At 25.0% G+C, this 21,598-nt stretch overlaps 1 protein-coding gene across 2 annotated transcripts in view; it reads left to right on the top strand.

Annotated features, from left to right (window-relative positions):
• The window catches only part of LOC132931025 (furin-like protease 2), a 129,035-nt gene that overhangs the window by 79,068 nt on the left and 28,369 nt on the right, over positions 1-21,598 (top strand). For both annotated transcript variants that reach the window (XM_060997210.1, XM_060997209.1), the window contains exons 5-8: positions 830-964; positions 5,723-5,882; positions 6,804-6,976; positions 11,535-11,665. In XM_060997210.1, coding sequence (XP_060853193.1) covers positions 830-964; positions 5,723-5,882; positions 6,804-6,976; positions 11,535-11,665 — 599 coding nt within the window. The remainder of the gene's footprint in view (positions 1-829; positions 965-5,722; positions 5,883-6,803; positions 6,977-11,534; positions 11,666-21,598) is intronic.

Here is a 21,598-nt window from a genome sequence, read left to right as displayed (position 1 = left end):
TCGAGTTACATGACCTACGTGGAAAAAATGCGTTTTCGTGCTGTTTTATTTTTGCATCGTGTATAAAGTTTATACAATTCCTCTTTTCTTGTATAAATTATGCTATAATTTTTTAATAAATTGAACTCTGTGTAAAACAATTTGAATTATGAAAAATGTAATGTCATTACGAATGCGACCCAGCCAAATTTAGTAAGCATATACATATTAATTTGTATTTTAACTACTAACCCTAAAATGTGTATGCACTATAGCCAATCATATATTATTATAGTACCCTCCACTTAATTTGGATTAATATTATACAATTATTTGGTAATGATTAATAAATAACATATAGTTAAAACATTTATATATAAATCTCACTATATATATTTTTATATAGGTATGTCAGTTCAGACTTATTGAATGAAATATGATGGTTTTCTTTAGTGTTTGCCCATATTAATTGTTGATGACTGTTCCTCATCTAGAAATAGTTTGTACCTAAAGAAAAAGTAGAACATCGCTATAATCTAAAAATATTATGATAACTATTTTCGCGTTAAGAGTACATTTCCGCTAAATAAACAAATAGTAAATATCTTTATATTACTCACAATATTTATTTCCAACCACAATACTTTGTGTTTTAATAAATATATAAAAAGAAATTGTGAAAAATATTGAAATGCTGGTTTTTATGTACTTCTGACTCTTGTTGGTATGACAACTATAGTCTGTACCCTGTACGTATCTGTCATGTACATCTGTCAATTTACCCATTTCAAATCTTTAGATACTTAAACTCTTGTATTATAAATTAATAATAATTTTATTTTTATTTCAGAATGGTGGTGCTCTGGACGGTTTCGACATGAATATGGGTCCGGCTTGGCAAAAAGGGTATACCGGCAAAAACGTAGTCGTCTCAATACTTGACGACGGTATACAGACCAATCATCCCGATTTGGCACACAATTACGTGAGCAAACACTATGATAATAATAATAATAATAATCATAAGAGAAGTAACATACGTGTTCGTATTTTCCTTTTCCCTCTTATTTCAATGTTTTTCCCCTTTCCATTCCCCAACCGATAGAGCACTAAACATACCACGTTTTCCCATTCCCTAATGAGGGTGTGCATTTCGTTTCCCGTCCGAATCAGCCGACGACGACGACGATGCGGAATCGTATTAGTATCCGATTTGCACCAGGCAAACAAATTGCTTTCCTCCCCCTACTCCCACCACTCACCCCCTAACAGGCTGTCACACACCAAAACATCGACGGTACGCATTGTAAACTGGGATTTCAGCGTTTTCGGACCCATTTGACGATTTCATATTCAGTGTTCGCAGAAAAGTGCTGTAGTGCGCACCGCTTTTTGCGACAATGAGAAAAACGAAGACCCGGACGAGTGGGGTATAGAACAGAATAGGAGGTGGAGAGGAATAGAGTAAAAGGAAATGCGATTTGTAACTCGTGTATTCCTCCTTCGCCGCCACCGTCACCACATATAACCACTCGCCACCGATTCGATATCGCACTCTCCCCTTCTCTACAGAACAAACCGTGTCATGAAATTGTTGACTCAATAAAGTAGTCGCGAACATTTTCGATGCAAGCATAAGTGTTTGGGGAATTAATGCTGGGGCGTTATACCGTGGGTGTGGTATAGCTGTATCGATTGCTTTTAGTTATTCATCGCAGTTGGCATTGTTATCCGATTGTTATTTTTTTAATACTATTCTTTTCGACATTAGTTATTGATTTGACTATTAAATTTCTGCCGTTCCACCATTAGATACACAATGCAAATAGATAGGTAGATGACCCAAGGAATAATTACATACGAGTTAAAACAACATTCACTATTATGACATGTTACGAAATAATTTAAGAGATTTTTAATTGTTTTTCTTCAATATTATTGTTATAGTTTGTTTAATTGTTTATCATTCAAAACTGGAATAATTAAGTTCTATCTATGTTATGAAATATGCACAATACATAGTACCTCGGAGAGTATTTAGTAGATTTTAAACTTTTCAGGTACCTTTACAAATTATATATGTACAAATTTAATGTACGTTATACAAAACGTGGATGAGCTTTCAAACAGTATTAGTGTAAAGCCATAAATAATGAATATAATGTACTATTATAACTTTTTATGTTTCACTGAATATCAGAATGTAATTTATATTATTATTAATTATAATTAATAAATATATAAATTAATATATTATGTACAAATTATTAGGGTTTAAGATATATAAAAAAAAAACTTAAAACCTTCATTATAAAATATCCTAAATGAATAACCTTTATAATACTCGATAAATAATTATTCTTATTTATTAAATAACTACTTTTATATCTAAATGGATTTTGTTCATTTAATACTCCTGATATTGATTTTATATTTATTATGTGCATTTCAAATATTTACTAATTTCAAAATTTGACATATCCATTATACAAATTAATAATTTAGTCAAACGTTTCATGTAATATAATATACATTTACAGTAGGTATAAAAGGTTATCAATGTTTGTAGTTAAATATCGTTGCTTGTTTGTTTTAAAACGTAAAATTTTACTGGAGATAAAATAATTACATGACACTATGCATTGCAATCAATATATAATACCATACCAAAATATATTACCTTAAGTTTTTTTTTTTTATAATTTAAATTATGAATAAATTGAATTTATATGAAAATTAAAATATTTTTAACGTAATTATAATAAAGTTTATTGAAAATAATTTAATATTATTATCTTATTTAAATTAAATTCTTTTACCTTTAAAAACTCGCCAAAGAATCGCACACATGCATAATGGGTTTATTTTGATATTAAAATATAATAACTGTGTAGTCTGGAGTAAAATCTCCATAAGGTTTTGCATGTGTGTTGAAGCGTATTAAAGTTTAGTCACCTTTAAAAGCCTTGGGCGTTCCAAAGATTTTCACGAAGTCGTTGCTCATGGATGTATAGAGTGTGAATGACGCATTTGTAAAGGTTAATATGCAAACTGTTTAATAAAACTTTGATAATGGAATTTGGCTAAGCAGCTAGTGATGAGCACGTACCTATATAATGTGAGCTTATATTATGTTTATCAAACAATGATGAAAATTCCTATTGCACAAATATGAAATAAACACGATTTGGTGTGTAAATTATAAAATGATTTGTTAGTTTAGAAAAAAAAACCGTTGTTGTCAAATAATAAATATAATTGTATTGTGAAAGGATTTGCCCATTTTTTTATGTTTATGTATTACACATAATTGTCGACTTTCCGGCTTTATTTAAAAATGATATTTTTTGCTCAATTTGACATTTATAAGTACATACACAATAATTGGTGTAGCATTATACATACACAATAATTGGTGTAGTATTATACATACATACTTGGTGCTTTTATGTTATATTATTATAAGACACACACATCCCATTTAATATCCGTATATTTTCCTTTGACGATTGCATATACATTTTAATTGATCTCTAAAATGAGTTGCTTGCGTGTTTCATAGCAAACAATTTACATAACCGAAAAAGTAGACGTGGAGGACTTAACAACATTATTCTGAAATTACATCCAAATAATATTACATAATAATTATACCTATCTATATTTATTTTTGTATCTATGTTATTCATTTTGAATGTCTTAAAAAAAAAAAAAACATAAAAACCATTCCAAAGGATAAATTACGTTATTTAGAATGTTATGCAGCTATATAGTTTAAGTGTATCAAATTTTTGTCTCTTAACGTATATACAAATTATACAACATTAATGATATCGTTTTTGGTAAGTACTTCAGAAGATACTTTATTACGTGCTTGGGTTTAATTCGATATTTAAGTGTATAAACTCACATATATGATATTATATACTTTATCATAGTGAGTCATACTCTTGAATGACCATCAGCTTAATCAAATACGATATTATATATATTCCCATAGAAACCAATATTGGCTTAAATGACATCCCTGCGTTTTTTATAAATTTAAATTCTTATAAAATTAAATTAGAACAAAAACCGCACCACATTCAACTTTTCCCTGCGATCAGTTAGGTAGTAATACATTGACACACAAATTATATTTTTATTTATGTTTCTACCAGATTTTGTCTTCTTATGTATTATTAACATTTTGTAAGCACGAGTATTGCCATTTCAAGAAATCCTTATTTTTGATTAAAATTATAAGTTTGATCCTTGACGGGTTTGTTTGTATTACTTTACAATTTTACATCATTAATTTTATTCCTACATGTTTACATAAATATAGTTATCGAGTTATTGCTCATAGTTATGCAGGAAAGAGGTAAAAACATTTTCAGTCGTGATAATGAATGATATTATAGGATTATATTTTCATCTCTTTATATTATCACGAATAACATAAAAATGATGTTTTCGACAAATTCGGTAGGTATGGTTTTTCGTCTTTTGAATAGATATGAATATTGTTTTATAATTTAAACTGTATCATCATCATCATCAACTACTTGAAAATTATCGATTGACTACCGCCAATAAACTGAAGGAGTACACTTGACAATAATAAGACTATAAGCATGTATACTTATATTATGTTATGTATATATGTATATATATATAAAAGAGTATTTCGGAGCTAAGGTGCTTTTTATAACCAATATAGTCTTCACAAGACCATATTGGAATGTAAACAGTGTTTTTAAATTTCTTACTAAAAACTTATTCCTTGAAAATGTCAAAAACAGCAACTTTGTGTTACTCAAAGTTTTACAAACTCGTGTTTTTTCAACTTGTGTTTAAGACCGTATAATATACAGTATACATCCAGACCTAAATAGCTTATTTAGTATCTAATTAATAGTTAATTTTTAACTTTAATTTTAAAATTTATATTTATCAATGAATTTCAATTCTTATAATTTTTATTTTATAAAATTGTTCAATATTTTGGGTGTCTTAATATATATTTATTTAATGAAATAAAGTGTTCAAAAAAATAACATAGCGAATCATCTTTAGTTTTATTATAGGTTTTATGTAGGTACTTATTGAAATCGTATTCTATAGAAATCTTTTGTCATAATTTAAGTACATTTTAAGTTGATAAGATTTCCGTCCCTGATAAATAAAATCTTTATAATTGTCTTTTGTTTTAATAAAAAAAAAAAAATGCTTTGACAAGTTTTAAATTTAATATTCCTTTACTTTTTTCACGAGTCGTTTGACTAGATCCTTTAAAATATCATACCCAGGAAAAAATTTTTTCAGTTTTTTTTAGTGGGATTAAAGAATATACGTTACTACGTAGAATATATAATTCATTATTACTTCAATAGGTTTATTATCAATACTATTTATATATTTATCTATAGCTAGTACGAATTATATTTTGTATTAAATATGTTTGTTGCATATACCGATATGTAGATAATATAAATATATATATTTTAATGATAAGACGATAAAAATGTATTCTATGAATTATAAAATAATGTTTTTATCATACTCTTAAATAGTTACTAACAATCCCGATGTTTTATATACTTCCATCGTTTAATTATTTGAGTTTCTTGTTAACTTCAAACAGTCCAAACACTGTGTATTGATTTTAGTTTAAATTTAACATACATATCCAGTTTACAATATTAGTTCAATTTTATCACGATTTTACGTTTAAAATGTGTTAAATTTGTTTATGCAGGACCCAAGTGCTAGCACTGATATAAACGACAATGATGATGACCCTATGCCTCGGGACAATGGCGACAACAAGCACGGTACGAGGTGTGCCGGTGAAGTAGCTGCTATCGCATTTAACCAGTATTGCGGTATCGGCGTGGCATACAACGCTAGTATTGGAGGTACAGTAATAATTTTAAAATACAAAGAAATAATTGAACTTAAAACATCATTTTTTCGATATATTATTGGAACTATCGATTAGAAATAATTTAGTACTAACATGGTTAAATTAAAATTATATCTAATCGATGGTAAATAAGTAAATACAAATAAATCATTTTGCTATGGATTCACCGGTATGATTTGGTTGCGTACAAACCAGCAAAACACATTTTACTCCGCCTTAATTACCTAAACCCCACGCTCCAGTCATATGCGCGAAGTAACCATATTCTCTCGGCGAACAAATTATATTACTGTTAACTTTAATATATATATATATATATATATTACGTATAAACTTAAAAAAAAATGTATAGGTATACATACTTTAATTTTTTATGACAATATTAGTATATTACATACCTATACTTCTTCTTTAATAAATACAGTGAAAACTCTTTATAACGAAATACTCTATTTAACGTATAAACATTACATTATAATAATAGTTGGTTTGTTTTATAATCCATTACTCAATTCATTCACTAAACGTTTAGTCACTCTCAATAACGAAACAATATTTTATGTTTCATAACACAATTTACCTGTTATCGTATTATAAATTACGGCAAAAATGCCGAAATTTCCAAGAACGATTATATTCTTTAATTATCTACTTTTAATATAATACTGTTATTATCGATATCGAATATGTTCATTTTATTATCGACGTAATTTCTAACAAATTTTTTTTTCTTATCCCTCTATTACGAAAACTCTTTAACGAAAGTAATCTCTTGGTCCCTTCAGATTCGCTATAAAGAGTTTTCACTGTATATGTTTATTTAGGCTCTTCTTAATTGTATTAAAAAAAACTTGTAATAACATGTAATATCTTGACACATTTAAAATATAATAAATGAAAAAAAAATTTACAGGAGTAAGGATGTTAGATGGTACAGTAAACGATGCTGTTGAAGCTCGCGCATTGGGTTTAAACATCAATCATATAGATATATACAGTGCTTCTTGGGGTCCAGAAGACGATGGTAAGACTGTTGACGGACCTGGACCATTGGCAAGACGAGCATTTATCTATGGAGTGACTTCAGTAAGTTAAATATTTGTTTTTATACTAGTTATATTTTTACTTAATATTAAAACTAGCTAATTTTATTTTGATTTTCAACCATAATTGTTCGGAACTCATTATATTTTGGTAAAAATTAACTACAAGTATTACTACAATTTACTACATTTATTTTAATTAATTAAATAATTTAAAGGTAGTATGATTCACGTAGAATTATCAAATATAATTGCTAATTTTAAACATGACTAAGTCAATGAGAATCATAATCGTATACTCATTAAAAAAATATATAATATTTCTTTATTTATTTGATTGAAAATTAGTTAGTTTAGGCTAAGTTCAAACAAATAAAATAACAACTCCTCCGAAATGTACTTCAGTTATTTTATAATATAAAATATATAATTTAACAATTAGTATTAATCACAGAGCCTCGAACTTCTCGCAATTTCTATACATAATTAAATTTTCAAAATATTTAGACGAGTCATAAATATTTATATCGTGATTCTGTTCACATCATTTTTTGGTACTTTAATACTAATTTTAAGTTATATTCTATGTTTTGACAACAATTATTTCTACCTAATGAATGAATAAATATAATATAATATAAACTAAATTTAGAAATAGATACTGATTCATCTCTGCCTCATCATCTCAAAATCGTTCTTTGTATACAATTAACGCTGAATTCGAATTCAAATTTAATGCTTCTGTTAGTCTTTCATGCAATCAAAACCTACTATATAGTTATAGTATATACCATTTCTCCGGTTTTTTTATTTAGTTTTTTATTTCCTAACGAAAAAATTACTGACCAAAAGCTTATAGAAAGTATAGGTAATTCAGATCATGACATATTGGCATTTATTATCCTCTTTTGAGGTTTTCTGATTTGCGTATAATAGTTACTTAAGTATAGGGAAAAACTACCGATATCTTAGTCTATGTTTCTATGATTCATGTGCCGATTTTGAATAAATGTCGTAGTTGATCGTTTTGGAATATGATGATTTATTATTGCTTTCAATAACTACCATCAACTATCTAAACGAATAACTAATAAATAATAATTAGTCCCCGAATTCTGTCGGTTTCTTTTAATAGCTAATAACACCCGATTATGAATTGAAGATTCTAGAAAAAAAATATGATAATATGTTAACAGAAATCTCTTACAATAAATTCCACGTTGAAAACCATTTTAACTACTTTCGAAATTGTTTCAAATATTTTCTCAAACGTGAATTTGTATTTCGTAAATCGTAATCTTACATTTATAATACAACAGTAAGGTTATGTATAATAATCAACCTAATATCTATAACATACAGCGCTAATGGAAATTATACATTTTAGACAATATAATATGATAATTATTATAATTAATATGGGGAGCTTCGAAAACCACTGAAATATTGTAACAATATTATTATTGCATGAATCTCATGAACAGTACAGAAAATTATGATTCTAACTATTCTGTACGTTGGTTTCTCTCAGTTGCAAAAATAAATATTAATAAGCGCAAACATGTTTGAGTGGAGGAGAGTACAGAAACTTTAGGTACTGTGTTGAAATACGCCTTACGTCTCTTACCTATAATATACGTAATAAGTCAATATGTAGTGTCATTTTATATTTTAAATAAATAACAATAGCATTTGATTTTGAAAAAAAAAAGTATAGTTTACTGTTTAAAGTATTTTTTTAAATGTTAGTCACTCATAAAAACATATGATTCAATTTAGTATCATTGAAGTTTTATAAAAATATAAATTGTATAATAAAATTATTTCGTATTCAAATATCAAATCTCAAAATTCAACATTAAAAAATTGTTTTAAAGAAATATTCAAAGTTTCGAATTCCAAGCATTTGTCATTATAAACTATTGTAAAATAATATATAACTTATTCCCCGTTGGGAATAGCACCCGATATTTTATTCTGTCCTGATCTTTTTAATAGTTTTCTATGCTAGTTTCTGAATCGAGATTTATATACATTTTCATCCGTAAACCTAAAAATATAAAAATATTATCCTAATTAAACTATAAATATTTATTAAAATGTAATAACCATATTAAAATTACTAAATATTTTAATTTTATTATTAAAATTATTATAGTGTTTATATTTACTTTATTTTACTTGTTTAAGTAAAATACGCATGATATATTAAATTAAATATTAAACCACCTTATGCCCTTGTATATTGTATAGTATTAATAATAATATAGGTATAATAAAAGTATTAAATTAATGATAAATTGATAACAAATCCTGAAATAATTTTCTATTGTTTTTTAAGTTTAAATGTTGGTAGTTGGTATTATATTTTAAGTAATTTTAAATCACTTTTTTTTTATTTCTACTTTCATGTTTTTGTTCGAATTTAAGATAAACTAATAATTAATAAATCTAGTTTTTATTTTTTTAATCAACATTTCAAATACCCATAAACATTTTCTTTGTAAAGTTTTACTTATAGGTACTATACAATAATTATTATTCGTCGAGTCAAACTTTATAATCACATTTCTACCAATTTTACCTGTTTTGAAAAAGATCAACTTTAAACGTTTGTTTACGACTTTAATCCGAAAGGAAAATAAAATTTTAATGACGTTTTGGATTTTAATATATTTCTGTTGTTAATGAACTGACTTTAAAAGTTGTTCGATATTTTTCCCGTTAATGCGTAATCGTAAAACGACAAAAACCGAATCGGAAATACTGTTTTCACCACACAAATTCTGTTCGTGTCAACCGTTTATATCTACAAAGGTATATAGTGGTGTCCCATTTTCCCTTATTACTTCTTTTTTATTTCTGCGGACAGTTAAATAGAAAACAGAAAAAAGAACATAAAATTCATGCACAGTGCGGTGCACAAGTGCGCGTATATATGAACCAGTTATTTATACGAATTCGAGTCATTAACATTGTGTTTAATATTCTTTTCTTTCTTAAGCACGCACTTAAAAATTCTTTTAATTTCGTTTTGGTGTTATTATACAGTACTTACCTACTTGACATAAACATGTCTGAAACACATATTGTGATTTCGTAGAACTGGCCAAGGCATATCAAAAAAACCACTCCCACAACGCTTGTATTCCTACGTTATAAAATAGTGTAATGTTCAACATTTTACGGCTACCTTATGCGTTGACATAATTATTATTACATAAGTGCTAATTATATGTGAACACCATAATATATTATTAGACATTATTAATAGGTCTTAATTTTTGAACAATTAATTTGCCAAAAAGATTTTAACACTGCGACATTTCTAGTACGATTTTTTTGCTTTTTTTCTTTCTGGACTACAGAATTATCAAATATGTGTGTTTTTTTCGACAGATGTCATTATGTTCGAAGTGCACAATTTATACGAGAGCGTGACATAGCCATGAACTTTACTTGTTAAATCGTCTATTTCCCTGGACATTTCCGAGTCCTTGTCTGTGACAAGTGATAAATTAAATACTTGAAGAACAAAAAAACTAAACGTATACACTTTTAATTCGGGCAGTATGTTTAAAAACCATTTTGATTGTTATATTGAAATGGTTTGAATTTTATTATAATTTTTAAAAATGTGTATTTTAACTTTCGTAATAATAATTATGTGTTATAGTATAACGAAAAATACAATTTTAAATACAATTAATTTAAGTATGTATTCTATTGACAGATTTGTAATACTTTTGGAAATTTGATTGAGATGTTTAATAATATTAAAATAACGGTTTCATTACATTCTAATTTTATTTTATTTTGAGTATATATATATGACCTAACGTGTATTGTATAAGACAAATAACACATAATAAGAAAATCGATTTTGTTGAAAGTTAAAAATGATCATAATACCGTAAATGTTTTTCAGAATACTCGTTATAAAATTAAATTTCATACCCTAAATATACCAAATCTAACTGATTTCTGGATTATATACATCTAAAAAGTTGGTATTTGAATTTTGAAATAATTCTACTCTTCATTGCAGTCAGTGGTTACAAAGCTACAAAGAAAAAAATCATCAACTCAAAACATATAATAATATTAGGTGTATGTACACTATTAAAATAAAAGTTAATTATATACGTGAATTTAATATAGTAACATCAATACATCATTATATTTTAGTGAGTATGGTATAGCTGTGTAGTGTATACTAATCATATTTAATAATCGCAATAAATAGTTGGTATACTAATAATAATTTTATAATTTAATATTCATTAATACATATCACAGTATTGCATTCCGAATGATGGAAGTTATCATATTAAAAAAATTATTGTTATTATTATTTATAATATGTATGTTTAACGGAGAATAATTGTCTTGCAGTCTAACTTTGGTGATATATATACAGTTATAAAAATAAAATCTAGTTTTAGTCGTAAACTTAACACAAGACTATATATGTATTCAATCTTTTTCCAGATGAAAAACTTACTTTTAAATTATTATAGTTTATTACTGAGGGGCTAAATAATTAAAATTATTAAATACAAAATATTGTTTTATAAACTTTCAATATTATTTCACTACAGGGCCGTCACGGAAAAGGGTCTATATTCGTTTGGGCCTCTGGTAATGGTGGACGGCATACTGATTCTTGCAATTGCGACGGATACACAAACAGCATTTTCACATTGTCAATATCTAGCGCTACACAAGGAGGGTAAGTTCACTGCATCAAAACTTTATTTACATTAAACTTGTAGGATATTAAACGTTATAATTGACAATATTTAGTTAATGATACATTTGTATTAATCATAATAGAATGATAGAATAAATACTAAATGTATATAATGTAAGAAACAATATTAGGTATTTATTGAATCACTGTATTCAACCTTAGGTATGGTATTTATATCCATTAAAAAAATGTAAATACATTTCATATAAAATGTAAACCTATTACAATTTTATTCGTAAACTAAATGTTGTTATAAAATATTTATGATTATTACGTTATTACTTTACTCCCTATACTCATCAATATATACCTGCTTTTAAATATTTTCATATATGTATTTATAACATGTGTTTTTCGTGGATAGTCTTCAAATATATTTAACACAATTTTTTAATACTGTAATATGCTATAGTAATAAGATATATATTATTGGTAAATGGACAAAGGCTATACCAAATGTGTAGTGTAATATTGCGCTCATCTAAAATTAAAAGTTTTCAGTGGTTTCAACTGCAAACATATAATGGTGAAAAAGTAGGGGCATTATAAAATATTAGAATTGCTGTAACTTAAGTTTCCCATAAAGAAAATTTGGAAAAAGTTAATACTTTTTGAAATAACGAGTGTTTGCCGTTAAAAGAATCATCTTTAATATAAATATTATATTATATACCCGGTCGTTTGTTAGTAATATTGAGCATCGTACATTCTACCGTAATGGTTGATTTCCATTATTAAATTGATTAACTTTCATGCATGATATTGTTTCATATCCTGACTTTTTATAATATGTAATTTAATATTCACGATGTAATACCATACGTTATAGATAACTTCCATGAATAAATAAATGTATAAGAACAACGGTATTTCGTATGCATATAGGGTTTAAAGCAAAATAAACACAATAACACAGTTACACAATTATTCGCATGTGTTCTAATAGCACGATACCTATACCTGTATAGTGTATACATATTATATTATATTACATACGTGTAGCTTAAAATATGATAGTCATTGATGAAAAGCGTTGAAAACGTAATTATTTAATATTGAAATTCAAGGTTCAGTAACAGTTAACTTTTCAGAGCGTTAACTTTACATTTTTTTCTTAGAATTAAAATTCAATATTAATGATCCGTTCCATATGCAACAAGGTAATTAGTTTTTCCAATTAATTATGTTGTTGACGGGCATAGTGGTAACGGTTTTAAGTTAAAACCCATGGTACAAATATAATATAATATACCTACAAATATATTTACCAGAAAAAACAGACATATTTCTTTATACTTCACGTATGAAACAACGATGACTCGTGAAAACTTAATCGAACAGAACTTGCTTATTATATATTTTATAACAATATTGTTATGATGTTATTAATTATTTATGAATTCACAGCTGGCAATGTGTACCTTACTTATATAATTAAAATAAAAAGCAAATACAATATGAGTGTGAAACTTTTCAACGCCAAACGAGTTTTTGATTATGATACAATTGGGAATACATTTCTACATAATTTACATTTTAAAAAAAATATAATAATAGGAGTGTATAAAAACTGTAGTCTAAACAAAAATTAAACTCCCGTTAAAAAAAAAGTAGTCGTTCAAAGAAATATGAATTCATGGTCTACCGTTACTTATATTTAAAAAATGTTTTTAAATAATTTTAAAGCAAAATTTATAAGCTCTCTAACTTGATTTAGTTAACTGATCCATATAAAATGAAATGGCCTCATCAAACATTTTAATATAATAAAGGTGTCTACTTGAAACAAATATTTAAAAAATGCACGCATAACATACACTTATTTTAAGATATTTGTCAAATTTCATAAAATAATTATAAGTACTAACTACTAGGTACTATTTTGCAGCATTTGAATTAAAATTCATTAGTATATGGTTATTGAGAACTATTAAATTATATGTGTCTCTTTAAATATTGTATTTATATTTTTATAAAAATCGAACAAAACTTAATTTTATTCTGAGAAAATAAAATTTTAAAAAACTCGATCAAAACAAATATAAAATATTTACCTACATATCGTGATCTCGTTCCTTCTATAATATAACTTTAACAAGGATAGCGTTTCACATAATTACTAACATACTTTTAATAAATTATAAAACCATTATTTTTTTTTATAAATTTTGTTGAAAAACGTCTTAAATAAGTACCGGTATTTTTTTAAATTGACATGTATATTATAAACAATTTAATAAGTATTTTTTTTATTCTATACAAAGAGATTAATTCAAAATGATTAATAAATATTGCTTTATCTATAGTAAAATTCTTTGGCTAAAATTAATCTAGAATACTATAAAAATCGAGTATTATTCGACATATTTCGAAGAAATATAATCAGCTCATTGATGAGGAATCTTGTTGTTAATTTGTTTTGTATATAATTTAAATAATTTTTAATTAGTTATTAGTTATTTTATTATTTTACGTTGCAAATTTGCAATGATATTTTAAACTTTAAGATTTTAAAACTTTAATCAAAATTAAGTTTGAGAAAATCTAAAATCACAAAACTTCAGAGACACATTAAACTTTTATTGTTAAAAATAATTTTGACTAATACAATATTAACATTTTTGTAGCTATTTCGGTTTCGAGCTCGTCTTATATTAATATAAATAATTTCACACTAATCTAATAAAAGTGATTATATGATTTATTTTGAAATCATATATTTAAATATTTAAAAATATTGACTTCACTCGTCCACCAAAAACGTTTTCAATGTTCAAGCTGCTTAATAAGAACCCAAATAAACCTATTGTAACAGTACTGCATTACTTCTACAAATTATGGTTGTAATAATCTATAATAATTATTGTAAGCCTTGTATAAACTATATTTGTGAATGTGGAGTAGCTATTTAGCAAATATTTGTCGGATTAGTAAATTAATAATGTTACTTGTAGACAATTGTAGTTCATTCTGTTTATACACAAATGATTAGATACTTTAATATGAAATATTATATAATAATAAGACAAAATTTAATTAATAACTGATATACTATACAATCTATACATAACCATTTGTTATGACTATAAGACTAAGGGTAACGTTGTTGGCAATTTTGTAATTTAATATGCGAATGTTAAACATGTATTAAGTATAAAATATACACATGCTGTACAATTTTTTATATTTTAACTATAATATTATATTTTTGTTAATTATTCTATCATTGTATATTATGAGTTGGGATAGTTTTATAACTTTATATATTTATTTCAATGTTGTTTATTATATATAATATTTTTTCAATTAAAACAAAAATAAATTTAGCTAAGTATTACTTAAAATATTAAAACTAAAACTCCAACAGTTTAATGTAGCTTCTTTATGAATTAAAAATTTAACACTGATATTTACTTTAAAACCCCGTTTTTTTTTAAATTTCTCAGTAATTGTTCAAGAAATTTCTTAAAACTGCTGAAAAATCAACATCATAACACACAGGAACTTGAGTTCAAGAAAAGCTTTTAAAATGCATGATTGCAAATTTTTAATTACTGTAAAACACTGTGTAGTGCCAATAAGTGCGTGCCTTACATCCAATATCTGTAATCTGTATCCTTTCGTACTTTCTTAAACTCAATATTCATTGCATCAGTTCTTTATTCGTTTTATTTTTATTTTATTTTTTTTTATTGAAGATTGATTTTAGAGACCGAACCATTAAATTTTACTACATAGTCATCACATTTTCCAGAACAAAAGGAGACTGCTTTTTCATTATCAGCTTTTATGTTACCAATATTAAAGTCATTATTCTCATAATCTTCATCATCACTAATAATCGTTTATCTTATACTTTTTTTAGTGGCATTTTTCTTAATAATCGTACTCTATTCACAAAAATCACATATTCTTCATACTCCATCCATCTTTGAGATCAAACTACACTACTACCTATTATTATTAACTGCACGATTGTGATACATTAGTAAGTTATACTATAGTATAAAGAATTTTTTTAATTTTTCACTGGGAAATCATTTGAAACAAAATACAACAGTATACATAATAATAATGCTAACGGAGACACCTAGCTGAATTTTAGTAACCCATTACATTTTTATTATTATTTTCATTATTGCAGATAATATTGTTATTTTATATTTGTGTTGTACGAAATATTTTTCATGTTCCGTATAATATTCAATAATATAAACTTAAAAAATCTATTATATCAACATTGGTGTTGGAAATATATTCAATTGTTTTTTCTTTGTAACCAATAATTAATTTAAAACAATATAACAATAAGAAGGTAATGCCTGTGCCGAAACTTAAAATTTCATTTGTTTTAATCGATTTAAGGTTTTCCTTGCGTTAATTTCATGTACTACTTCCATATTGTATTCCATCTGTATATTTGCGAAAGCGACGATTATTATGCAATTAAATTATAATATCTTTGTATAAATGAAATCCTGATTAATACAGGATAAGAATGTGAAAACACAAAATCAATAAGTATTATCTACCTATACCTACAAACAGTATTTAATAAATTTATATATTTACATATAATTGTGTACATACAGTCTTGAGAGGTCCATCGTTTCTCGTAAGCTAATATAAGCTGTTTATATTATAATCTACAATTCACAGAATGTACCTCTTTGGTATACAGGGTAAATTAATTATAGAATTAATAATATAATGTTTCAATGTATAAATAAATTTAATATTTACTGAATTCAGTTAATCAGATTTACTTATAGATAAACCAATTTTAATGACATTTATATTCATTAACTCGTACATAGTGAATATAATAAGAAAAATAATTATATTGCATGAATTTAATATACAATATGAATCTCAAGTGGTTTTCTGAATGAAATTAAGAAATTAAGTATATTAAAATGTATATCATCATTCATCAATATATAGTTATAGTTATTTAACTATAAATTGCACACCTAACATCTTGACTAAATTAATTCGTTAGCTTAAATATGTGAAAATTTGAATCAGTATAGTAATCTATATGTTTTATTACTTACCATCATAATAAAAATATTCCATAGGTCTAATATATTGGTTGGTAAAATTGTATTAGCATAATTTTAAATATTTATAGCATTTTTACAAAAAAATATCTACGTTAGTGTAACACATGGTCTATTATTATTATATCATTAGCCTTTTAAATACAATAAAGTATTATAAATCAAATTTATTTTTCATTAATTCGCATGTCTACCATAAAATAATTTTACTATCAATACATATATACCTTTATACTTCAAATTTTAAGTTAAATGATAATATTATAATGTATAGTTCATTATTATTTAATACAAATACATAATACTAACAACTTAGTATAGAAGTTAAGTAATACCTAACCACTTTTGGATTTATCAGTTTTGTCTTATTGGCGCGCTTACGCAACCACTTCGAGTTTAACAACTAGACCCGTCAGGAACATTAAGAGGTTATAAACAACAGTGCAACGCATGATAAGAACTGATAAATTCTCAAACTTCTCACGACAATGATATCCAAACAAATTCCGATCGGACATTTCTGATTGTAGTTTTGAAATCAGGACATAAACTGTACTGTTAAATTTGAATGAATCTATTATAATAATAATTACACTTATTATATTAATTAATTATTATTAATTTGTCGTGCGAAACCTATTAGTTTTATGGTAATATAATATATAATTATAAAAGAATATTTTTTTGAAATTTGAAATATATGTTTAAGTATGCAAAAGTATAAATTATAAATGTTCACATCTATATAATAAAATGTGGTATATGAAGTAGAGATCAATTCTTAAACTAGATGGTATTTGATTCAGTTTAATTGGTTATTATGTAGAATTGTGAATAATAGAACAATTTCAAATAATCCAAGAAAAGTAGGTACTTACACTGATGGTATAAGACATTTAAATTGCTTCTTAAAAGTGAAACATTTCACTAACAAACGACAGTCATAAATATTTGTAAATACTACGATATACATGATCTATAGATTTATATATATAGATTTACCATTATTATGCAAAACACTAATCGGTGTATTTTATGCACAAAAATTTATTGAGTATAGAAAATAATAGTTTCAGTAATTTGAATTTCTAAAAAATACCATCATTTTGTATTTTTAATATTTTTAAATTTCTATAAAAACAACTTATTTTTGATTTGCTCTTAAATTTACAAAATTTTTTACATAGTCAAACAATTTAAAAAAAAAAAAATGTGGGCAAGTGGGTATCGCTCTGATGTATAGTAGAGATGGAGAGTAAGTCACTGGTCTCTATAATGGATGTGTTAAATTTGAATGCAATGACAGGTATCATTGTATACGAAAAACGATTCTGAATGGAGATGATTTGTCAGTCAATGATAATTAGTAGGATATATTATATTATTTAAATTGTAATATATCATTATTTTACATGATTTCGAAAAAAATGTTCATTTCATACGCTCATAACATTTTTTCTATATTGACACTAGAATTTTTTTTTACAGTTACTTGAAGGAAAACTTATGGATAACCTTGTATTAATTTTTTTTTAACCTTAGGTATAAATCACAAAAATTTTATGAATTTTCATCTTTAAAATTCCTTGCAAATTTTCGCGATTTTGATATATTTTGTAAATGTTTGAACTTTAAATGCTTATAAACAAAAATTGTGACTAACGATTTTTGATTTTTTTTTCTTTACTACGATAAGTACAACTTATAATAAACCTTGTATTAAATTTTAAAGATTTTTTGGATAGCCAAATTTTTTTTATTGGCGTTTTAAGAAAAAAAGTCGAAAATTTCAATTGTCCATATTGTCTATAATTAGCTTAAAAAAAGGTCAAAATATTTTTAAAATTTAATCGTAAATAGATAACTATAATATACACATTTGATGAAAATTTCAAGTATTTACAATGATTCGTTTTTGAGTTACAGCAAAATCAATATATTTTGTCGAAAAGTGGTTATGCTAATTTTTTACTTTTGACCCTCCCCCCCAAGTACCAACTAGATGAATTTTCCTTTTCAAAGAGGGGCTGAAGTGGAAAATCGAAGGATTATTACTACTCCAAAACGTGATGACAGACACAAAAATAAAAAAAAAAAACACGCATCATTGTAAAATCAATACATTCATCACTCCGCGCTCCGTTCAGAATCTAAAACTAAAAATTTAAAATTCCTAAAAATAGCCAAAAATTTGACCAAATATTTTTAAAATTGCGTTGAGTATATAAAACGATAATTTAAGTTACAGTAAATTTTTTCAAGTTTCTATAGTTCATTTTTATTTTATTATTATCTCTTAAAAAAAATTTAGCCACTTTTTTTTTTATATACACTTTTTTTTAATTTCCAGTGAGTATAAACTTATACTGTTTAAGTTTTTGTTTTATACATTTTTAACTACGAAATAATTTGTACATTTTCGTTATTTTGATTAATTTTTTAAAATTTTAATTTAATACTCGCTTATTCAAAATGGATGTACCTATCATATATCCTAAATTAACAATATTTTTTTTTTATGTACTTTCAATAATTTTAAATGCGATAAGAACAATTAATGAAGAACCTTGTATTAAATGTTAAATTTTTTTAGACAAAAACAAAAATTTGATCATACCTGAAAAAAGCATTTTTCTAATAAATAAAATCTGTTGTTAACTTCAAAAAACATTAAATGTTTTACTGACCATTTTTTTTCTGAATTATAGCAATAGGTTAATGTGTGCATCTATAAAGCTAAGATGGGTGTACTTAATGGTTTTTATTAAAAAAAAAAAATTAACAAATTAATCCTACACGAACAAAAAGTAACTATAAAGGAAATTAATAATAATCTTAAAAAACTTTTTAAAATCACTAATTTGAACAGTAATTGAAAAAATATGAATATTATTTATGAAAATAAAAAAACTGATAGATATTATTTAAGTACTTTTCGAACAAAATTAAAACATCATCTAATCAATAAAAAGTTTATGGTTTTTTTCGTGTATTGATTATAAGAAAACTAACAATCAACGTATTATTTATCAAGTATGATATATTATTATAATATAAAATATGAATAAATTGTTGATATTTTTTATATTACATTTATACTACGAGACATGATAATAAAAATTAATATCAAGATAACTTGCGCTCTGTACTATAGCCAAGGCTGTCCTTAGGATGAGTGGTGCCCAGAGGTAACCAATTTGTAGCCTAAAGTTGTAGATTAATTTAGACAAAAAATAAAATAAATAAATCTAGTACCAAATAAGAATTAATATATAACAATAAAATAAGACGGATAATTGCATTCTTTATAGGGCATTTATCGGCATAAAACAATATTGTATAACAATTATTTATTCTTGTATATAAATTTATAATTTTTTAGATTTATATTATCTATTAAACTACCTGTAGGTACGAGTATATATTGTTATTATGGAGTTTAAATTACAAACTTTATCAGGTCTAGTTGGTAGCGTAAAACTTCTTATTTGAATATATAAACTGTTCAGAATATAACATTTTACTGTAGAGGTACAAATAAATTTCATCATTTCATCAAAATTAATAAAAATACAATCAAAAAATCTCAAACGTATATGCGTATAATTTAATAATAATTCTCAATATTTACCAATATATTTTACAGTTAAAAAAATATTTATATTAATTTAGTTTTAAATTATAAATTACAATTATATTTATAAATAAAAACATGCTAAACCTTACAAACAATACAAAACATTCTTCTGAAGTATACTTTAAGTGTCTATATTAACCACTTTAATGTATTAAAATCTTATTTTATTTTCATATTATTTTTGATACTTTTATGTATCTAATATCTATAACTTGTTAATAATATTATTACATTATAATAATGATAATTCAAGTGGTGCTATAATATCCAAGTTTTCACTACGGAATAAAGATTAAGGAAAAAAAACAAAAACAGTTGATCGAAAAATTATATTTATTTAATATATATTTTAAATTATATTTTGTAAAATAATCTTCTTAACTGAAAACATATGAACTGATCATCCAATCATTAAGTGAACAACATAGTTATAGCAAATTTTAATACATATATTTATTGAATTAAAACAAATGTATATTAATTATCATTCAGTATATTATTATAATAATTAATAACTTATGTTTTGAAAGCGGCGAGAAAGTTATTTTACTGATAATTATGTTGTAACTTCAAAAAAATATTCTTTTATTAGGATCTATTGATCTGTGATTAAAAATAGAAGACATTATCTTATTTTTAATGGAACTGTCTGTTCGAAATGAAAAATTAATGTTTTTTTTTTTTTTGTTTTTAATATTTTGCGCAGTGAACTGAAAAATCGGAGGAAAAAGGATAAAAATATTACATACGTGAAATTTCACAAGTATAAAAATAAACAATATGGGGAAACTGATGTATTAAATCATTCTGTCACTCTGTTAGAGTTGTTCATAATACATTATTATAATAATACTTAGAAATATAGAATTGTGTAAGGTTAAGGCAACTGTAAGTAACATTCAACAAACAAGTATAATTCTTAGTAACTTTATTTTAACTTATTATCTAATTGTTTTAAGTGCAAACGATTTCATCAGCTTATATATTATGAATAATGTAATATTCTAAAATGTTACTTCTGTGCGAACTCTGCTATTAAAAATGTTAAACCGTCTAAGAAATTAAGTAATCCCGTTATGTCCGCTGGTTAAGAATATAACCGAGTTGATTTCTCCGTGTAAATTAGACGTGCAAAACACTAAATATTAAAATATTGCTATCATAATTTTCGTATACAGATATATCAAAACTGAAAACATTTTATTAATGTGT

Source organism: Rhopalosiphum padi, chromosome 4 (genome assembly GCF_020882245.1).
Source record: "Rhopalosiphum padi isolate XX-2018 chromosome 4, ASM2088224v1, whole genome shotgun sequence".
Lineage (NCBI taxonomy): Eukaryota > Metazoa > Arthropoda > Insecta > Hemiptera > Aphididae > Rhopalosiphum > Rhopalosiphum padi.
The sequence above is the reverse complement of the archived record's forward strand: the minus strand, read 5'-3'. Positions and strand labels throughout refer to the sequence as shown.